The sequence below is a fragment of the Mya arenaria genome, chromosome 15 (assembly GCF_026914265.1).
Source record: "Mya arenaria isolate MELC-2E11 chromosome 15, ASM2691426v1".
Classification (NCBI taxonomy): Eukaryota; Metazoa; Mollusca; class Bivalvia; order Myida; family Myidae; genus Mya; species Mya arenaria.
This window is the reverse complement of record NC_069136.1, coordinates 21,346,532-21,368,755: the sequence shown is the minus strand read 5'-3', so window position 1 is coordinate 21,368,755 and position 22,224 is coordinate 21,346,532. Positions and strand designations below refer to the sequence as shown.

General features: G+C 37.0%; 1 protein-coding gene across 1 annotated transcript; it reads left to right on the top strand.

Annotated features, from left to right (window-relative positions):
* Positions 1 to 3,891: 3,891 nt before the first annotated feature.
* Positions 3,892 to 21,184, top strand: LOC128219664 (calcium-activated chloride channel regulator 1-like). The gene is made up of 17 exons (XM_052927558.1): positions 3,892 to 4,154; positions 6,300 to 6,446; positions 7,008 to 7,134; positions 7,817 to 7,934; positions 10,260 to 10,431; positions 10,703 to 10,841; positions 11,225 to 11,337; positions 11,788 to 11,914; positions 12,318 to 12,427; positions 12,826 to 13,125; positions 14,129 to 14,338; positions 14,739 to 14,964; positions 15,208 to 15,351; positions 15,630 to 15,836; positions 16,368 to 16,616; positions 16,763 to 16,975; positions 20,653 to 21,184. Exons 1-17 carry the CDS (start codon positions 4,017 to 4,019, stop codon positions 20,763 to 20,765), a joined length of 2,853 nt encoding a protein of 950 aa, XP_052783518.1. The 5' UTR covers positions 3,892 to 4,016; the 3' UTR covers positions 20,766 to 21,184.
* Positions 21,185 to 22,224: the final 1,040 nt, after the last annotated feature.

Here is a 22,224-nt window from a genome sequence, read left to right as displayed (position 1 = left end):
TACTGTTATTCAGTACTTACAATAAAAAATGGTGCCATATTATACGTGTTGAAATATATCACTCTTAGACTAGTATAAGTAGTATCCGTGCTCCGTTTTACTAGCTGCATCAAGTAACATCAAGCATTATGGACATCACAGTCGGGATTCTGTTTAAAATATTTTGAAACACTCGAAGTCTGTAATACATAATCATTCATATTTTGGTCTGTGAATAAACGCACTGAAACTGAACTCTTGATCAGGCGCGAGAAGTATTCGTGTAATTTATACCCATATTTTAACGCTCAATATAGAAGTGATCCGACGATAGATAAGACGCGAAGAGTATTTGTGTAATTTTTATACCCATAATTAAACGCTAAACGTAGAAGTGGTGGTGTCATACAATCGTTATGGACAGAATATCGCTTCATCATGCGCATGTTGCTTGTTCTTGTTCCCTTCTTAGGGGTTTGTTATGGTGTTACATTAAAAGACAATAAATATGAAGGGATATACGTCGCTGTTCATGATCTTGTGACCGAAGATCAAGGCTTAATCGACAGAATAAAGGTAACCGTGCGTTTCGGAGCGCTAATCTATCAGTGTAATTCAAAAATACTCTTACTCCAGAATAAGGTTTTCCACAATTTACACAATTGTTTTAACATATCAAAAATGTTGAATTAATGTCGAATACAATGGGTCTTATGAAGGATACCGAGTTTAATTTGAAAGAAAGGTGCAAAAAAGCGGTGTTTCTAACGTATGAGGCAATAGTAGATCACAGTAAATCTTTTAGCACTCCCAAATTATCTAATATTTTTCCGTTTCCAGCTCTTACATACATGATTACAATATTGTTATCAGTAATAAATATTTCCATAAATGCATTATTTAGTAAGTAGTTAAAGGTTTATCACTCAAAATTTATGATTGTTATACATGTGTATGTATTGATTTAGAATAAGAGTGTCACTTCAAGTTCGTTTTATCAACATTCTGTTGCATTACTGACTGAGAGTCATGTTGTTTCGTATGTTTTGTAATTCTATCATCTTATTGGAATTGCCAGTTGTGCTAGGTATCGTATGAGGAGTCTTAAGCTACCTGTATTTTCATGATCCGTCGAACACATGATAATGTTTGCAAGTCAACACGAATATATGAAATATAAATATGTGGTCACACCACCACGGAAATTTTTTGTGGCGTTTCAGACTGCATTGTGGTTATTTTAAAGGCGAACAGTTCGAAGCTTACGGATATTGTAAACATTTAGAATCACATAAATACATTACGAATACCTTACGATTAAACAATTTAACAGAATAGAGAAACTAGTTTCGGTTGATATTCAAATAAAGTGTATGTTTGTTTAAAAGTTTTGGAAGCTCACAACAGTCAAACAGTATAAATTACTTAAGTAAACGTGGTACGCCATGATAGTAAGTTATGCTAGGATATGAGTTTTAATCTACCTTTCGTTATATCTGATTTTAGTGACGGTGAAAATCAAGAGGACTATACCAGTTTGTGTATACCACGTGATAAATTGCGTCAAATGCTACGTCGGAAGGCAACATTTTGCTTTGAATGAAGACTTTAAACAAAGATAACGTTACCATTTCTTCATCGTTTTAAATAAAACATAGCGCAGTCTACGCCGCTTACGGAGCTCCGCCTTCGGTCATTTACCAGTGTTTGATTGACAGTTTAGTATCTTAAAACACTTCGACAAACCTTTTCACAATACGGCCGTCTGACGGACCACTGTCAACACGTTTTTTCGGAAACAGGTTTTTCGAAGTGGTTGATGAAACTAATCACCTTATCAAACTCCGGTAATAAAACGAAGGCGGGGCTCTTTAAACGGCATAGACTGCCCCTTTGTTTTATTTAAAATTGTGTAGTAAAACAAAAGTAATCTTTGTTTTAAGTCTTCGTTTTAAGCAGAATATTGTATTCCGACGTAGCATATATGACGTTATTTATCACGTGGTATACACACACTGTATATTATGGAATGTTAAGTACGAAACGAATATAAAATCAGTACTTTTAACCATGCATACACAACTTTTGAGACCATCGGGTCAAATCTTGATTCTTGCACTGACAAACGATATGCTGTTATTGCACTTACTTAGCACGAAGCTGATGCGACACCTTGTCATGCTGTGTATTAGTCTAAACTCTATATATTACAACGATTTTGAAATTTATTACAACATTGTATTAATCTCTTTCGTTGGCAAGTTCTCAAGTTTATTGGTACACTTAGCACAATAGATAAATGTGATATATGGTTATACAATAGTATACTAATAACTAAATAACTATGGTTGTAACTATCAGAGAGAAGAAATAATGTGGAAAAGTTGTTACACATTTATCAAAAGGAAAATACATGCGTCTATGATTATCTAACAGTTTTGTGGGTTTGAAATGCCGGGTGGGTTTTTAAATCAATTCATTTTGATAGCTAAAAAGTTGCCTAGTTGACGAAAGATTTTCGCCTTTGGGTACACCTCTAGTACACGGGAAAAAGTTTGACAGATTATCATCGGAAATACAAGATTTGCTTCCACTTTACATTTTTTTATAATAATTAACATTTTGCCATATATGCTATAACACATTAATTTACTTAATTTGGCCCTTTTTTGCGAGAGTGTGGTCTTGTGATGTGGGGGATACCGAAAATCCCGGAGGAAACCCATTTGTCATGGCTGCGTGTTGCGGCTTAGGGGTAATAATTCAAGCACGACCCCTAAATATCCAGTCAGTTGTATTGTTGTATTGAATTTATTCTTGATTTTTAAGGATCTGCTTGGGAAAATATAATCTTGCATTTTATCATGTTTTCTTCCATTAACATTCAACACAACATTGATTATTCAGTTTCTGTTGACACATTCATTAAAGTAACACTTTCTTTTTTTAACATATACTAATACTAATATGATTTAAAAAAAACACGATTGGTATTGACACAATAACTTGATAAAATAAGTAATTTCCTAATAAACTTAAATCAGGTAAATGGCTAAATAAATGTAATGATTACCGGTTCAGGAATAAACAACAGGATTACACTCTGGAGTGAATACATTTTACAGTAGCCAAACAGAGTGTTGTTGTTGATTTCCCCATTTATATTACACACTACCTTTCCAATTGTCTATATTGTCCTATAGAGAACGACAATTTCGAAGAAAAAGTCAGCTATTTTTGAGCGAATGCAGAGTATGACTTCTATATATTTTCATAAAATGCATAATCTTACCTCCATCTTAAGTCAATCAAAGTTATGAGTGTGGGGGTGGAGGGAGTCTTTTAAAGAATAGTATAACATATGACCAAACACATTTTTTAAGGTTAATTGTTTTTGTCCCGAAAAAAACCCGAAACTATCTTTAACATGTTCATTTATTAAATGAATAATAACCAAACAACTTGCACGACTATAGAGTATAATTACGATTAGTAATTTCCCCTGAGTAGGGAAGGGGATGGGAATTCATATTTTATGTTAAATGGAATAGTCACACTTAAACACGCCTCTTATTAATTAATTTAATCATCTGAAATTCGTATGTATGATTTCTTTTTCATAAACGTGACATTTTATGTAAAACTGGTTTATCGATCATAAAATATTCAAATTAAATTAAATTGCCATTTTAAAGCCGTATCATGGATATTCAACTTACCATACATATGCATCATTTAAGTGCAAGAAGTTATCTCAACTTTCGTTTCCAGGAAATCCGTCACTAGACTTCATCCTTAAATAAGGAGTAATATATCACTCAAGTTAGTCAGATTAGAGCGCACGCACATTTCACCATCATGCACATCTGAGTCAGATGTCTGGTTGACAAATAATCATGAGTTGTTCGTATATGCATTTAACACTGATCTTTCGGCATTGATAAGAAGCGAAGAGTATTTTGTAATATTATATTTTTTCCGCTCGAGGTAAATGCGATCGTGCTTTACAACCATTTTAGAAAGAATATCGCTTCATCATGCGCGTTTTATTTGCTTTGGCTTTCTTCATAGGGATTTGTTATGGTGTTACATTAAAAGACAATAGATATGAAGGGATATACGTCGCTGTTCATGATCTTGTGACCGAAGATCAAAGCTTAATCGACAGAATAAAGGTAATCTTGAGTTAATTATCACTTATTTACTAACATATCAAAATATTGTTTTCAAAAGGTGGAAGACGTACTTTGTATTAGATTATTAGATTATCACTAGGAATTCGTCAAATAAAAACACAACCCTGGCGTTTAATTAATGAAATTGCAATTGGCTTAATTACGATGTAAGTGAATGCAGTTCTTTATTTGTAAGGCGAAATATTTCCCTTCAAATTAAATAATCATTTTGACACACACTCACTCCTTATTATGCAGTGATGTTGCATGTGCAAGTGTGCATAATGCTTTAATCGTATTTTCAAACTAGATCCGGTTGATAATCGAACAAACAGTGTGGTTGTTTGAATGTTTTGAAATCCAATACACTAGCCAGCCTCACAGTATTAATTACTTAAAGTGACACTTTTATTCAAAATCAATAAACACATGTATAACAAACGTAAATTTTGAATGAGAAATCTTGAACAACTTACTAAATAATGTATTTATGGAAAATATTAATACTGATATCAAGATTGTAACAGTGTATTAAATAGCTGAAACCAAAATAAATAAATTAAATGAATTGGTGAACGCTTAAATATTTAAAGTTATCTACTATAGTCTCATGAGGTAGAAATACCGTGTTTTCTGCACAATAACTTCGAATTCAACTCGGAATTCTTTATAAGAACCATTGCTTTCGACATGTATAAATGTTTTCTAGTACATGTATATTTAAACAATTGTATCTAAATCTTATTAGGAGTAATAGTGCATCTTTAAGTAAACTATGAACGTAACTTGTTAGTAAGTTAGGCTTGTTTAATTCTACATTTTGTTTTCCTGATTTTATTGGTGGCAAAAATCAATACGACAAGACTATGGAATGTTAAGAATGCATAATACATTGGGTACTTCTGATATTGAATCGAATATATCTATACAGATTTAAGACTATTCTACTAGTAATATTTAAACGTTAGTCAAGCTTTTGAATGAAGTCTTAATATAATATAACACATTGGGTCACAGAAGGTAACATCTTTTAATAAAAATAATTGATGTGTTGCAATACTGATCTATTTATTATAAAAATGACATGGATATTCTTTGTTAATCAATGCCTGTATACCAGTTCGTAAATGCGTTTTTATATTCGATGTTTGTAAACATTAATCGGAAGTTGTTTTTTTGCATTTATTGTAACTCGTATGATTGTATACGTTTGTGTCTCGTGTTCATTGTCGTCTGGGCCTTGTGCTTTTTAACAGGATTTGTTATTGAATTTTTGACTACTGGGCTTGTCCCTGTATTCTTTATTGTAATATTGGAAGTTAATTTAAGTCACTTTTTTCACTATTCTAACTAATACTGTTATTCAAAAAGCCACACGACAATGTTGATCGGATTGTCAGGAACATATTTACAAAAACACATAATCTTATTGTCTGAAGACATTCCGAAAAATGCAAAAGGAATTTCAAGAAATATCCGACATATACTTCCTTTGTAAAATGTGCTCAGCTCGCTATTTCACCAAAATAGCATAGCTCTTACTATGAATTTCCTTTTCCCATATACTGATGCTTTCATTTTCTCATGAGCGGAGTTCTTTGAATACAAAACTTATTAACTTGAAAACTGATTACAGGAATAAATATTGCATTGGATATTTGTTAAAATAAAGTTTCGACATCAAAACTTCATAAAAATAAAATTTTGAAACCTTTTAATCTTTAAGTATTGGACTTTGTTAAGCTGTTTTGGTTTAAATTTAAACGAATCATTTACTTTTTTTGTAAACAACCCAACTTACTTTAAATGAGCTGTCGGATACATGTTCGTCACAAATGACACATTTCAATGAAATGTTAATAGTTCTCATCCTGCACTGATAAAAAAAGAATCAACACTTGACCTCATCCGTATCTATACAATGAATACTGGGTCCAAGCATGCATTTGTAAACTTTACAGATGAATAAAACATGACATCACCTGTTAAGGTCTGGCTTTTGATCACTAACAAACCTCTATACAGATCAAAAACGAACATTGAGCAAAACCATTATAGAGATATGTCCTCAATCAACTTCCGTCGCATACTTTTTGCAATATTGCTCGTAGAGTCGTAAGTGGTCTAACATTTTCAATTTTCTAGGATATCTTTACTGCCGCATCACGATTGCTGTTTAGGGCTACCGAACACCGCGTGTATTTTGGTGAAATCAACATCGTCGTTCCAAGATCCTGGACACCACAGAGAGACGCCCAGCCAGTCCAACAGTCCGAGCGCGGATACTTCAAGGTAACAACACACGGATAAGCACGTTTAATATCAATGTCTTTCAGATCAGTTCCTTGTCATAAAAAGTAAAACGCATGAAGGATGCAGTTTTGTAGGTTTGTGTTATCATCAGCTGTTTAAAAAAGTGCAACAACAAAGTCCATAATACTAGTGTAAATGTTCCATATCTGATAATTTCTAAATCAGAACTGAAAAAAATGGTTACGGTATCTAGTTTTTGTGACAAACTGTTTTTATGACAAAACAACGGAAAGTCCATGGAATATGAAGTCAAGTTGCTAAAAGAACAACAACGTTGATGATGATGATGATGATGATGATGATGAGGATGATGATGATGATGATGATGATAATGATGAGATGATGATGATGATGATGATGATGATGATGATGATGATGAGACATTCACGGGTGTCGTTGTTTTTAAGATCATATTCCTGGTACAATGCATTTAATAATGGTAGTCCATATGATGAGACATGCAGATGACTACCTCGATGACTTTCGGCAAGACTTGTTTTACAATTCATCCGCATCGGTTTCAAATTAGCTTCATTGCAGATAGAAGACGGACAACTGATAACCCCGAGGACATTTGGCTATGATATTTGTGGACAAGGAGGAACGTACACTTATCTCCCCTTGTCATTCGTCAAGAACACATCCAGGACTGATTTTGGAAAACACGGTAAGACACTACGAGGGGGCTGGATTGGAATGAAACTGAAATGTTCCATGTGAATTTTAATTGCAATGAAAAATTCGTACACAATCATTTTAGCGCAAATACTCCTTCTCTGTCAAACAGGACGTGAAAAAATGTCAACACGATTTTTTTCTTTCATTTTCACCCTTCGCGTTGTCGCATTTTCAAAGGAGTTCAATTTTTGGAATTCTACCATCACTACTGATATCATTCAAAGCTGCATTGTGCATGAAACACCTTTTAAAATGTGCAACGGACGGATGGCATAGAAAATATGAAACAAGGAAAGGCGATAAAATAACAAAATTATTATTTGACACTATTGTGTGCCAAAACAGACTTTATAAGATTTTCTCAAAGCAGTAAATAAATAACAAATGTATTAGTATAAGAAAGGTATTTCATTATGCAATTGCTGGTGGAAAAACGAGACGAATGCACATAAAAACAATAAAGAAAACATTGTCATTATTATATTACTAATGGAAGGAAAATTGTACGTACATGTTTTTTGAATGTTTGTGTCTTACCTTGGGTGATATGATATGCATTATTCTTTACATCGGGAAAGTTGTTTTTCATGATTTTTAAAAGAGCGTCGGTTTTTATCACGAAAGGTCTAATTGAATCTTTGGCTTAATCATGTTGAAACTACTTTTCATAGAGAACGTTCTCGTTCACGAATGGGCACAGCTACGGTGGGGCGTGTTTCCTGAATACGGTACCGATGAGGAAGCCAAAGGGCATTTCTACCAAGCTGGAGGGAAGTGGAAACCCACACGGTAACAGGAGTAGTATATGACTCTTAACTGAATCTAATCGTAAGTCGATGAAATGTGAATGAAGTCATTGTGGGATGGCACATGATTCAACTTTAGATGTATGTATTATGATAATCAATACTTATTTCCACTTCAGCTGCAGGCCGTGTCGAATTCTGTACTGAATGCAAGTCTTGCTCATCTTGTGATACTAAGTAATTTCCATTTCAGCTGCAGTGAGAACGTCCAAAGCCGAGTGGGGTTCTGTACTAACAGTAAGGCTAGCCCATGGTGTGATACTAACAAGTTTCCATTTCAGCTGCAATGAGAACATCCAAGGCCACGTGGGGATCTGTACTAACAATAAGGCTAGCCCATTGTGTGATACTAACTAGTTTCTATTTCAGCTGCAGTGCGAACGTACAAGGCCGGTGGGGTTCTGTACTGGCTGTAAGTCTTGTCCATGGTGTGATACCACCTAGTTTCCATTACAGCTGCAGTGAGAACATCCAAGGCCACGTGGGGTTCTGTACTAACAGTAAGGCTAGCCCATGGTGTGATACTAACTAGTTTCCATTTCAGCTGCAATGAGAACGTCCAAAGCAAAGTGGGGTTCTGTACTAACAATAATGCTAGCCCATTGTGTGATACTAACTAGTTTCTAATGCAGCTGCAGTGCGAACGTACAAGGCCGGTGGGGTTTTGTACTGGCTGTAAGTCTTGTCCATGGTGTGATACTACCTAGTTTCCATTACAGCTGCAGTGCGAACTTCCAAGACCACGTGGGGTTTTGTACTAACAGTAAGGCTACCCATGGTGTGATACTAAGTAATTTCCATTTCAGCTGCAGTGCGAACGTCCAAGGCCACGTGGGGTTCTGTACTGACTTTAAAGGTAGCCCGTGGTGTGATAATACCTAGTGTTCATTTCAGCTGCAGTGAGAACATCCAAGGCCGAGTTGGGTTTTGTACTAACAATAAGGCTAGCCCGTGGTGTGATACTAACTAGTGTTCATTTCAGCTGCAGTGAGAACATCCAAGGCCGAGTCGTGTTCTGTACTAACAATAAGGCTAGCCCATGGTATGATTCTAACTAGTGTTCATTTCAGCTGCAGTGAGAACATCCAAGGCCGAGTGGGGTTCTGTACTGACAGTAAGGCTAGCCCATGGTGTGATTCTAACTAGTTTCCATTTCAGCTGCAGTGCGAACGTCCAAGGCCGAGTGGGGTTCTGTACTGGCTGTAAGTCTTGTCCATGGTGTGATACTAACTAGTATTCATTTCAGCTGCAGTGAGAACATCCAAGGCCGAGTGGGGATCTGAACTAACAGTAAGGCTAGCCCATGGTGTGATACTAACTAGTTTCCATTTCAGCTGCAATGAGAACGTCCAAGGCCGAGTGGGGTTCTGTACTAACAATAAGGTTAGCCCATTTTGTGATACTAACTAGTTTCCATTTCAGCTGCAGTGCGAACGTCCAAGGCCGAGTGGGGTTCTGTACTGGCTGTAAGTCTTATCCATGGTGTTATACTACCTAGTTTCTATTTCAGCTGCAGTGAGAACGTCCAAGGCCACGCGGGGTTCTGTACTGACTTTAAAGGTAGTTCGTGGTGTGATACTAACTAGTGTTCATTTCAGCCGTAGTGAGATTATCCAAGGCCGTGTGGTGCTCTGTACTAACAATAAGGCTAGTCCATGGTGTGATACTAACTAGTGTTCATTTCAGCTGCAGTGAGAACATCAAAGGCCGAGTGGGTTTCTGTACTGACAGTAAGGCTAGCCCATGGTGTGATACTAACTAGTTTCCATTTCAGCTGCAGTGAGAACGTCGAAGGCCACGTGGGGTTCTGTACTAACAGTAAGGCTAGCCCATGGTGTGATACTAACTAGTTTTCATTTCAGCTGCAGTGCGAACGTCCAAGGCCGAGTGGGGTTCTATACTGGCTGTACGTCTTGTCCATGGTGTGATACTAACTAGTTTCCATTTCAGCTGCAGTGCGAACGTCCAAGGCCGAGTGGGTTTCTATACTGGCTGTAAGTCTTGTCCATGGTGTGATACTAACTAGTTTCCATTTCAGCTGCAGTGCGAACGTCCAAGGCCGAGTGGGGTTCTGTACTGGCTGTAAGTCTTGTCCATGGTGTGGTACTAACAACGTTCCAGTTTGTGTTTGCATTTACACTGACTGTAAGGCTTGCCCGTGGTGTGATATTAAACCCATTTACGCTTCACCTTCATTGAAAAATTTCAAGGCCGTTGGTTGGTCCTGACTGCAATCAAGCTTATGGTGGAACACAAATGACATACCAGTATCCTAGGGCGCATTGACACCAATTTATTTCCACTTCAGCTGCAGTGAGAACGTTCAAGGTCGTGTGGGGTTCGGTACTAATTGTAAGGCTAGTTCGTGGTGTGATACAAATGATTCAACACGACGTATCCACCCCGGTTGTCGATTCTGTCCTGATCTTACACAATCGGTAGCAGGGGCGTCCATTATGGACAACCAATTCGTGGACCAAGTATGTTATAGAGCTGTTTAGGAGTGTATGGTTGCATACACATATTTTTGTTAAATATGGGTACCTGGCTTCATTATGTTTTTGTTGGATACTAAAACAGTCTAGCTCATTGTTATAGTCACTTATCAATATGTACTATAAGCGGAATGTGAACAATGGGTCGAACATTTTATGTGATATAAAGCGTTTAAACGCGGTTTAACGCGGTTTTGTAATAGCAAAGTGTTGTTGTTTTAATATTGGGCTCGATGGCATTTACTTTCTATTTCAGCTGGACCTGTTTTGTGACGACAGCGAAGGTACACCTGCAGCGAAAAGACACAACAGACTTGCAACAAACAAGCAGAACCTGTACTGTGACCACAAGAGCGTGTGGGCTGTCATGAGGGAACATTCTGATTTTACTGGAGGTATATCACAATTTACTGATTGAAGGTCATTTCGAGGGTCATTCATGCGATCTTGAATGACCTAGTCTAAATAATAATTTCCATGAAGCACATTAGGGATTTCTCTGTCGATTATACTTATTTTGAGTTTTGACTGTATACAATGTAAGGTGAAAGTAAGGAAAGTAAGGTTTGTTTCGGCGTTTAACATTGAGAAATAAAACAAACGATACATACAACGTCGTGAACAATTGGCAAATGGTATCGAGCTTGCAATATGAAATAGCATCAATCGAATAAACAATGTCGTTTCAAAGCAATGTGAATTTTGCATTATAAACTCCACATTTTCTTTGCAGAAAATACAAGGGTAATGTTTAAAATGCTATTCGTTTTAATTGTAGTCCACAGTGAACGTCTCCCCATACACACCGACACTACACCAGTATTCACCGTTTCACAAGAAACAAAGAGCAGAAAGGTGTTTGTCCTGGATAAATCTGGCAGTATGGAATTGGTATGAGGTCTATATTAGATTCCCGTTGTTAAACATAATTCATTACATGTTTTTGCACGAGTTTATTGGTACAAAGGGGACGTTAGAAAGAGGGTTAGATTATAACATTGGGGTTTTGAATTTTCGACAGATCAGGTCAGACCGCAGTCACAGTTACATATCTAGCTGATTAAGATTTATATACACCAAACATTTCCCATACCAGTGATTTTGGCAAATCTCTATACACCAGGAGCAGGTTTAAGATAACATAAGATATTTTTATCAATATCCTCAGGGTGTGTCCTTTGCCCAGCCTGATGGGATAAACAGTTTAAAAAATGTATGCCCCCTTTTTTAGTAGCACTAATTTTCTAAATAACTAATAAGAATAAAACACTAAATGACAGTCGATTTGAGACTCGTGCTGTATGTGGCCATTGCCAAAAATGGGTATATCTTTTCATACAGGACACACCAATGAGGATAGTACGCTTGCATGAAACTGGAAAATACATAATAGAAAGTGAAGAGGAGATTTGTGCCGATAGCTACCTCGGAATCGTGTGGTTTGATTCAAGCGCATCTGTCAAGAAAGGTGAAGTGCATCTTTTAGGTTTCGTTGTTATGGTTTTGAACATGTTGTACGATTTCACCCAATCTGATCATAATGAATCAGCCTTATTTTTTTCATATGAAGATCAATGTGAAAACATTTTGTAACGAGATATTCCGCAGATTAAATTGGATCATTATATCAAATTTCCCAACCATGAATCTGTTTTGCACTGGAATGAGTGCATTGACTTTACGTACACTTAATAGAAACGACATCAATCAACAACTGTCTACTTTAATATCTGAACACATAAAAAACACAATTTGTATTGCCAACAGCCTATGTTTATTCTTTAACAACCAGGCATAAACACATAAAATTTAAAATCGAATTTATTGCTGAAATTTTTTAAAATAAAACAAATACCGCCCTCATTCTACAGCTATTACTAAGGTCGATAGTGAAGCCACGAGGGCTGTTCTAGTTGATGCTCTTCCAACGATTCCCGATGGCGGTACATGTATCGGATGTGGACTGAAGCTTGCTATAGATGTAAGAGTTCAATCTCTCAATGTTGATTTGTCTATTAAATTATTAAAAGCATTCTTGCTTTTGTAAGAGAATGGAGGTTCTATAAGAAAGATTTTATCAGAACATTACTATTATATGTATAATTATTAAATAAGTTTGTCAGAAAGAGACCAAAAACGTTAGGAATTACATAATAAGCAATATATATAAATTGTTTTTTTAAGAATTGAAAAAGTGCTTAAAATAAAAATAGGGTTTTGCTTTTATTGGTTATACAGTTGTAAGATGCAGTTTCTATTCTAAAAAGAAGGAAGTAATGTTAAGTGTAAAGAAAAACTAATATGGCAACCGAAAGTTAGTTAAGGTGCTAATATAAACACAAAATTACAGACCACAACTTACATATAGTTTTTCTTCAGGAAATCATAAAAACCTTTCCCACGTCCTCAAAACATTCTGAGATTATTCTTATGTCTGATGGCGAAGAGGGGACGAACAATTTAACAATAACAGAGCAAGCAACCAGAGCGAAAGATCTTGGTATACTCATACACACAGTCGCTATCTCAAACCAGTCTTCTGTACGACTCGCCGACGTTTCGAAAATTACTGGTGGGAAAAGTCTTTTTCTGGAGATTGGAGGAACTATTACGTTTGTTTCTGTCTTATCCAAAGCATTGTCGAACAGTATAACCGGGGGCGGATGTAAATCAGAGGAGGTATGATTTAAAAAAAAAAAAGTAAATAGAGAAATTGCGAAAACACGACGTAATCCTATGTCTGCTCGCTCTTTCATACTTGGATACATAACTTTTCTTTGCCTTTGTATAGTAGCCACCTTCGAAAGGGAATAGAAATGTAGGCGCGTGTATATGTGGGGGAAAGTGCCTGTGTGCGTCCGGGCAATTCTGTCCAGAGCATAATATGAAAAGTTCACAAGTACTTCAAACTTCAAATACAAATAGATATCATTGGAAATTATAGCAGTGCACAAGAACCATACCCCATGGTGCAGAATGTTTTTATGCTTATTTTTGTTCGGGGCATATCTTAAAATGCCCTTAAGGTATTAATTCAAATTTTATATACAGATAGAAGTGCAGTGCACAGGAACCATTATTCTGAATGCAGTATATTGAATCGATTGATCTTTGTTTTTTTACTAGTTATTTATTTTTGTCTGGAGCATAACGTGAAGCCGTTGAGGTGTTTACTTCAAACTGCCAATACATATCAGATAGATCTCATTAAGAGAAGTGCAATGCATTAGAACTAGCACTCAGGGTGCAGTATTCATTTAGTAATTGTCCATTGTTAAAGTGGTATCCTTTGTCGTAAGGCGAAGGTGATACGGTTTATGGACGATTTTTGATACTACCATAAACAAATATCCTCTGGTCTTTGTATGAGCCATTCTTAAAATGTGTTTTGCATGCAGACACGGTTAACGCAACACAATAAAGTTAGTCCGCATGTACACGCATACGTACTAATACCCATTTGGAGCAACACTTATATTGTTGCACAAGTGATCTAAACGCTCATTTGCTGTTTAAACGCAAGGAATTAGCATTGAATACTTATTTACAATTTAAGATTTAAACATCCATTTTACATACATTTTGATTATAAGAAATTCTATAATGTGACGCATACATTGCATGGGGTACGAACTTGTGCTGCAATGGTTTGTTTTAGATTTAAAATCATTGTGTCTTGTAGATGAGATCAGGGACGTTAAAGAACAGCAGCGTGTTGAATTTTTATTTCACTATCGATGATGGGCTGGGTTTAAACACAACAGTTGTCATATTTCCAAGCAACCCTGGCCTAAACTTTGACTTTGAACTAAGAAGAGAGGAGGGCTTTCTTGAGAAAAGTTTAAATATAAGTGAGACACCGATAATGGCACGGTTGACTGGAAAATTAAAAGTAAGTTCAACTTTCTATAATGCATTTATTGACTTACTTTTCATACAAAGTAATATTATCTTTGTTCTTGTTTCAGGTGAGGACTATTTCATAAGTATTTACAATACCAAATGTGATGCATGTCAACTGTTTTTATTGTTTGAATTTCTAATAGCTTAAGTAACGGCTTTAAGTTCTAGGCTTTCGCTTAACTTTAAAGGTTTTGTTTTAAATGATACGTACATGTTTACAATATTTCGAAAAGAAATAAAGTTAAGACCAAGTTCCGTTGCGAAACGTTAAAGAACAGAACGAGGCGAAAGCGAAAGTCTGCATTAAACTTACACATAATTTCAACGAAATAATATTGTTAAATCATCCCAAGGAGCCGTCGTTATGTGTCTGTATTATATATTTTCAGAAAGGGACATATTTTGTTGTTGTTAAAACAAAGCCTGATACAGCTATAAATTGGGAGTACGATGTGAAATCTAAATCAAAGGATAACCATCAAGTTACCGTAACGACTCGTTTCTCCGACGACGTGGTTTATACGGACGTATTGAAGGGGAATGCTCCTGTTTTGAATGCAAACGTCGTCGCCACGTCTGGAAAATGTTTTGTAATCTTACGGGACAATGGAATAGGTTACAATTCTAAGCCTTTTACCTGTTTAAAATGTACAAAATGCGACGTCAAAAGTCCAGTACCTATCAATCAATTCTTTAACGTTAAAACAGAAAATTCATCTGATAGCAATAGTAAGAGACTGATGCCTTATGACCACTGCCTGTAACACATGCCAAGGGTGGTTTATTATTGTGAAGAATATTTTATTCGTCCCAATAATTCATTTGAAGCTCAAATTATATACCCACTAACTTATTTAGGTAAAGACATTACAGCAGGTGACGGAACTTATACAGGACAGTTAACATGTCCCAAAGAAGGCCGGAGTGAAACCCGCGTCACTGTGAAGGCAAATTCAATCATTATTGTGACTGGCATTGTCGGAGCCGCAACATTAAACCCAGGTAATTACTCAACTCACTTATAAACAGGTTATACAAACGGCACATTGACTTAGTGGCACTTTGTGTTCCAATCCTAAAATGTCATATGTTGCATTGTAGTGTGAGTCGTCTACGTTCAAATAGTATTGCAGTTATGCCCTTTTATCTCAACATGAATAGGCCTCCTTTAATAGATTTTTCAGTTCCGACGCTATCCGTAATTGTGTTGTATTCATGTTATCCAATTGTAAATTAAACGTACTATGATTATGTTTCAACCAGTGAAATTTATTATTCAGACGCGTTTGAAGAAATCGTTATTGAGGAAAGTTTTGAAAGGTTTTCACTTGTTGAGGATGCAAATTTGTCTCCAACAACAATAGGGGATACTACTTCCCCGGGAAAGATTACTGATCTCAGAATAGAAGATGTGGAAACGAATGGAAACACCCGACATTTCACAATACGCTGGACAGCAACAGGTGACGACAGATACACTGGCCAAGGTACCATGCTTGTATATTTTTGTAAGATAATCAAAACGCCCACGTTAAGAACGACCAATCTTGATCATTTTGATGTTAAAATACTTAGTTAAACAAAAGTTTATTTTGTGTGAATCGTGCATAGCATTTAGGATAGAAAATCAGACACAGAAACTGCAATACATGCATTAGATCATGACAAAACTAGTGTACCCAATACCTACACGGTATGTTTGTTAATGGTATGATATTTGGCATGCTCATCTTATTTACCCTAGTTACAACAGCAGGTAATATTAACATGTTCAATTATACTATAATGCTGTAACAATACGCACCATGGCCTTTTCCCCTCGTATTCCAAGTGGTAACATGAACGCATTTATAGGCTCTCATTGACATAACACATGAAGAAGTGTTGCCCACTGAATACTTTATTTGAGGTTAATTTAAATCATTTCTACCTAACATAATTTCTTTTAATTAAAGAAAGTGTAAAACGAGTATTAAATTCACAATGAAGTTGGATAATTAGTTACCTTTTTATTTCAGCAACAACTTATCAATTCCGCTATGCAAACGACTTAGACAGTTTGTTAAATAATTTTGGAAATGCGCAAGCTCTGGACATTGGTCAACATAACCTTTACCCTAGAGACTCAGGCGAAGACGAGGCTGTCGATATTTCTGTAACAGCTGAAAAAGAATTTAATGAGACAGCCTTTTTGGGCATTAGAGCTTTGGATGAGGTTGGAAATGAGGGAGCTATGTCTAATATTGTGTCAATAGTAATAGCAAATGGTAAGTATGACGGTAAGATAAAGTACAATTATGTCGTAATTTATGTACGTAAGGAAGTTATAGAAACTGACCAAACCTGGCATCAGATGACATAAATGTTTCCAAAGCGCAATAGTTTTAGACAATCGCCTTTTTTCCTTTCACAGGATTTAACATTTCCTTCAACGGAAGAACAAATCATACGTACATTGCTCCTCCGCCTATCATAGATGATGATAAAACCATCGTGGGTTTAATTATTGCCGTTGTGATCGGAACAGCAGTGCCGGTTATCATCCTCATTGCAGCATGCGTCGTTATAAATCTAAGAAGGCATAAACTAAATAACCCACACTCCACCCGAGATCCACGAAAGGAAGGTTTGTGCACACATTTTTACAAGTATTTTTGGTTATGAACACGCTTTTGAGAGGCACAAGGTGAACAATGACCCTGTCGTGAGGCACAAGGTTAAATCATGCCCCGTTTGAAGGCACAAGTTTAACAAAGAGCCTGTTGTGAGGCAAAATGTTAACGAATACCCTGTTGAGAGATACAAGGTGAACGATGACCCTGTTGAGAGACACAAGGTTAAAGATGACCCTGTTGAGAGGCACAAGGTTAACAAAGACCCTGTTGAGAGGGACAAGGTTAACAAAGACCGTGTTGTGAGGCACAAGGTTAACGAATACCCTGTTGAGAGGCCCAGGGTTAACAAAGACCCTGTTGTGAGGCACAAGATTAACAAAGACCCTGTTGTGAGGCACAAGGTTAACGATGACCCTGATGTGATGTACAAGGTTAACGATGACCCCGTTGTGAGGTACAAGGTTAACGAATACCCTGTTGATAGGCACAAGGTTAACGATGACTCTGTTGTTGAGGTACAAGGTTAACGAAGACCCTTTGAGAGGCATAAGGTTAACGAAGACCCTGTTGAGAGGCACAAGGTTAACGATGACCCTGATTTTGAGGTCCAAGGTTAACGAAGACCCTGTTGAGAGGTACAAGGTTAACGAATACCCTGTTGAGAGGCACAAGGTTAACGATGACCCTGTTTTTGAGGTACAAGTTTAACGAAGACCCTGTCGAGAGGCACAAGGTTAACGATGAACCTGTTGAGAGGCACAAGTTTAACGCAGATCATGTTGAGAGGCACAAGGTTAAAGATGACCCTGTTGTGAGGAATAAGGTTAACGCAGACCCTGTTGAGAGGCTCAAGGTTAACGATGACCCTGTTGTGAAGTACAAGGTTAACGATGACCCTGTGTAAAGGCACAATGATAACGAAGAACCTATTGTTTGGCACGAGGTCAATGATGACCCTGTTGAGAGAAACAATGTTAACGATGACCCTGTTGAGAGTCACCAGATTAACGAAGACCCTGTTGAGCGGCAGAAGGTTAACGAAGACCCTGTTGATAAACACAAGGTTAACGTTGACCCTTTTGTGAGGTACAAGGTAAACCATGACCCTGTTGTAAGGCACAAGTTTAACGAAGACCCTTTTGAGGGGCTCAAGGTTAACGAAGACCCTGTTGAGGGGCACAAGGTTAACGCAGACCCTGTTGAATGGTCCAAGGTTAAATAAGACCCTGTTGAGAATTCCAAGGTTAAAACAGACCTTGTAAAATGGCACAAGGTAAAATATGACCCTCTTGAGAGGCACAAGGTTAACAAATTAAACTTGAGATACCCAAGGTTAACAAAGACCCTTTTGTTAGGCACAAGGTTAACGAAGACCCTGTTGAGATGCACAGGATTAAAAAAGACTCTGTCGAAAAGCACAAGGTTAAAACATACAAGGTAAACGATAACCCGGTTGAGATCCACAAGGTTAACAATGTACTGTTGAGAGACACAAGGTTAACAAAGTGCTTTTGAGAGGTTAAAACAGACCCTGTTGAGAGGTACTAGATAAACGATGACTCTGTTGAGATGCACAATGTTAACAAAGTACTATTGAGAGACACACGGTTAACGATGACCCTGTTGAGAGGCACACGGTTAACGATGACCCTGTTGAGAGGCACACGGTTAACGATGACCCTGTTAAGAGGCACAAGGTTAACGATGACCCTGTTGAGATGCATTCGGTTAACGATGACCCTGTTGAGATGCACACGGTTAACGATGACCCTGTTGACAGGCTCAAGGTTAACACAGACCCAGTTAAGAGGCACAAGGTTAAAACAGACATTGTTAAGATGAACAAGGTAAACGATAACCCTGTTGAGATGAACAAGGTTAACAAAGTACTAATGAGAAGCTCAAGGTTAACACAGACCCAGTTGAGAGACACAAGGTTAAAACAGACCCTGTAAAGATGAACAAGGTAATCGATAACCCTGTTGAGATGAACAAGGTTAACCATGACCCTGTTGTGAGGCACAAGGTAAACGATGAACCTGTTGTGAGGCACAAGGTAAACGATGACCCTGTTATGATGCACAAGGTAAACGATGACCCTGTTGTGAGGCACAAGGTTAACGAAGACCCTGTTGAACAGCATTTGGTTAACCATGACCTTGTTAAGATGAACAAGGTAAACTATAACCCTGTTGAGATGAACAAGGTTAGCCATGACCCTGCTGTGAGGCACAAGGTAAACGATGACCCTGTTGTGATGCACAACGTTAACGAAGACCGTTTTGAGCGGCATAAGGTTAACCATGACCCTGTTAAGATGAACAAGGTAAACGATAACCCTGTTAAGATGAACAAGGTAAACGATAACCTGGTTGAGATGCATAAATCTAACAAAGTATTGTTGAGAAAAAGGTTAACAAAGTACTGTTGAGAGGCCCAAGGTTAACACAGACCCTATTGTGAGGCACAAGGTTAACTAAACACTTTTGAGACGCACAAGGTTAACACAGACCCTGTTAAGAGGTACAAGGTAAACGATGACCATGTTGTGAGGCACGATGTTAACAAAGACCGTGTTGAGATGTTAATTAAGACGTTAACAAAGACCCTGTTGTGATGCACTTGGTTAACAAAGACCCTGTTGTGAGGAAAAGGTTAACAAAGTCCTTGTTGTGAGGCACAAGGTAAACAAAGTACACTTGAGAGACCCAAAGTTAACAAAGACCCTATTGTGAGGCACAAGGTTGACTAAAACCTTTTTGAGACGCACAAGGTTAACAAAGATCCTGTTAAGAGGTGCAAGGTAAACGATGACCCTGTTGTGAGGCACAATGTTAACAAAGACCGTGTTGAGATGTTAATTAAGACGTTAACAAAGACCCTGTTGTGATGCACTTTGTTAACAAAGAACCTGTTGTGAAGCACAAGGTTAACAAAGTCCCTGTTGTGAGGCACAAGGTTAACGATGACCTTGTTGTGAGGCACAAGTTTTACAAAGACTCTGTGAGGCAAAATGTTAACCAAGACCCCGTTGAGATGTACACTGTTAACAAAGACCCTGTTGAGATGTATACTGTTAACAAAGACCCTGTTGTGAGGCAAAAGGTTAATAAAATCCCGGTTGAGAGGCACAATGCTAACAAAGACCCTTTTTGCGATGCACGATCTTAAAAAGGCCCTGTCGAGATGCACAAGGTTAACAAAGACCCTATTGTGAGGCACAAGGTTAATATAATCCCGGTTGAGAGACACAAAGTTAACAAAGAGCCTGTTGAGAGATACAAGGTTAACCAAGACACTGTTATAAATCACAAGGTTAACGAAAACCCGGTTGAGGGACACAAGGATAACAAAGTACTGTTGACAGGCACAAGGTAACCAAAGGCCCTGTTGAGAGGCACAAGGTAAACGATGACCCTGTTGATATGCACAAGGTTAATCCAGACCCTCTTGAGATTAATATTTATATTAAAGCACTTTGTTGCTAATGAATACCGACGTTTAATTGAATGTCGTGGATATCAACTTTCTTGCAATTAAATTGTACTAAGTAATATTGTGTTGAATTGGAATATTTTGTTCTGCAAAAATGCTAAATTGAATAGTTATACATCGATATATTGATTAGAATCGTGGTGCAATGCTTAATTGAAAGTTCGTTTTGTTATGTTACATGTACTGTTTTCAGAAACCGGCGACAATCCGTCATTCTCTGAAGGCAATCGAGCATATAACCATCAAACACAAACAGCATACGTCTACAAGGGATACGGATGTCATGGTCAAATGGTCGTTTATTAACGTCTTTTGAATTGTCATAAACTTTAGTATTATCATTTTGGTTGTAAGATATGAAGCGTTATGAACAATCTGTAGAATCTGATTACGTTTCGATACTACGGATTTCTTTATTCTTTCTCATAATACAGATTAATATATGTTTATGTTTTATTGACATGTTTCTGATATTCGCATGTTTACATTACATACATGTTGAAAAGTTAACATGTTTTAACCATAATATTTGATTGAAATAAAAGCATGTTGTGTGCTTACAAGAAAATTGAGTTTCGGATATTGTACACGCTCAAAATACAAGCGCGAGGACACACGAAATCGAATTTGAAACAAATGAACCTTATCTAACGTTGGAGTGGACCAATATTAAAGGATACAATGACAAAAAAATGCAAAAGCATATACGGAATGGGAAGAAAGATGGTTTTCACAACCACAATGAGCTGTTTTTTACTTTTGGTTTAAAGTTAAACCAAACATGTTCGACCTTCCTTAGATCTTCCTCAATATTCTTCTGCATTAAAAACAATTAGTTGGTTATGTTCGTATGTCCAAGTTTCTAGAAACACACTGTCAATAATAGGATAATATATTGTGAAAACACAGCGGAAGTGGCTGCGGGTTGCAGAAAGAGAATCGCACATTCCTTGTACTAGTCAGAAATAAATGTCTGTTTTGTCTATATGCCTGTCTATCTTATTCAGCAGCAATACAAAAATACAAGAATTCCGGAAATGAATATGTCGTCTGCTTGTAGCGCCCAAATTTAAGGAAAACGAATGATTAAACACTGAATAATCATATAAGAGTGAAGATCAAGTTAAGTGTTTTTTTTTTAAATCTTCCGGGTAAATAATGTTTGTAATGTATGTAACACGGAAAGAAATTCTGATAATCATACCGCAGGTTAAACAGTTAGGGCTCTTTCGTTCTCTCTGGTGGGGACTTGCATGTGCTGAAAAGACATGAAACATAACATCTCAAGGAAATTATTAGCTGAAAACCTTGAATAACGACATGACGACTTGTGACAGATTTTATTTACAAATCAAATGACTAGTACTTCAAAGAGCTGTTTCTTTGAAGATAAGAGTTTAAGACACCTACTTGATTCCGATTTACACTAATACTTGGAGGACACACGAAATGTTTGTTCGTTTCCCGAAGGTTTTACAATATGGTATCAATTAGAGAATAATATCAGTATTAAACACAGTTCTTTAGAATTATATGTCAGTGATGATAGTTTCATCAATATCAGATATTTTCAATACTAACCATTTGTGTTTTATTAAAAAAAACCTCTCCATTTCCATATGAGAACTACCGCAGCGGTAATATTGGAAAATTTCTCATGAGGAAAATTTAACGCATCATAAGTTATCCGTATAAGAAACTTGAACATGCCAATGCGTCTTTTTGGAATACCAACTATTCACGAATGAATGCAAATTAGCTGAAC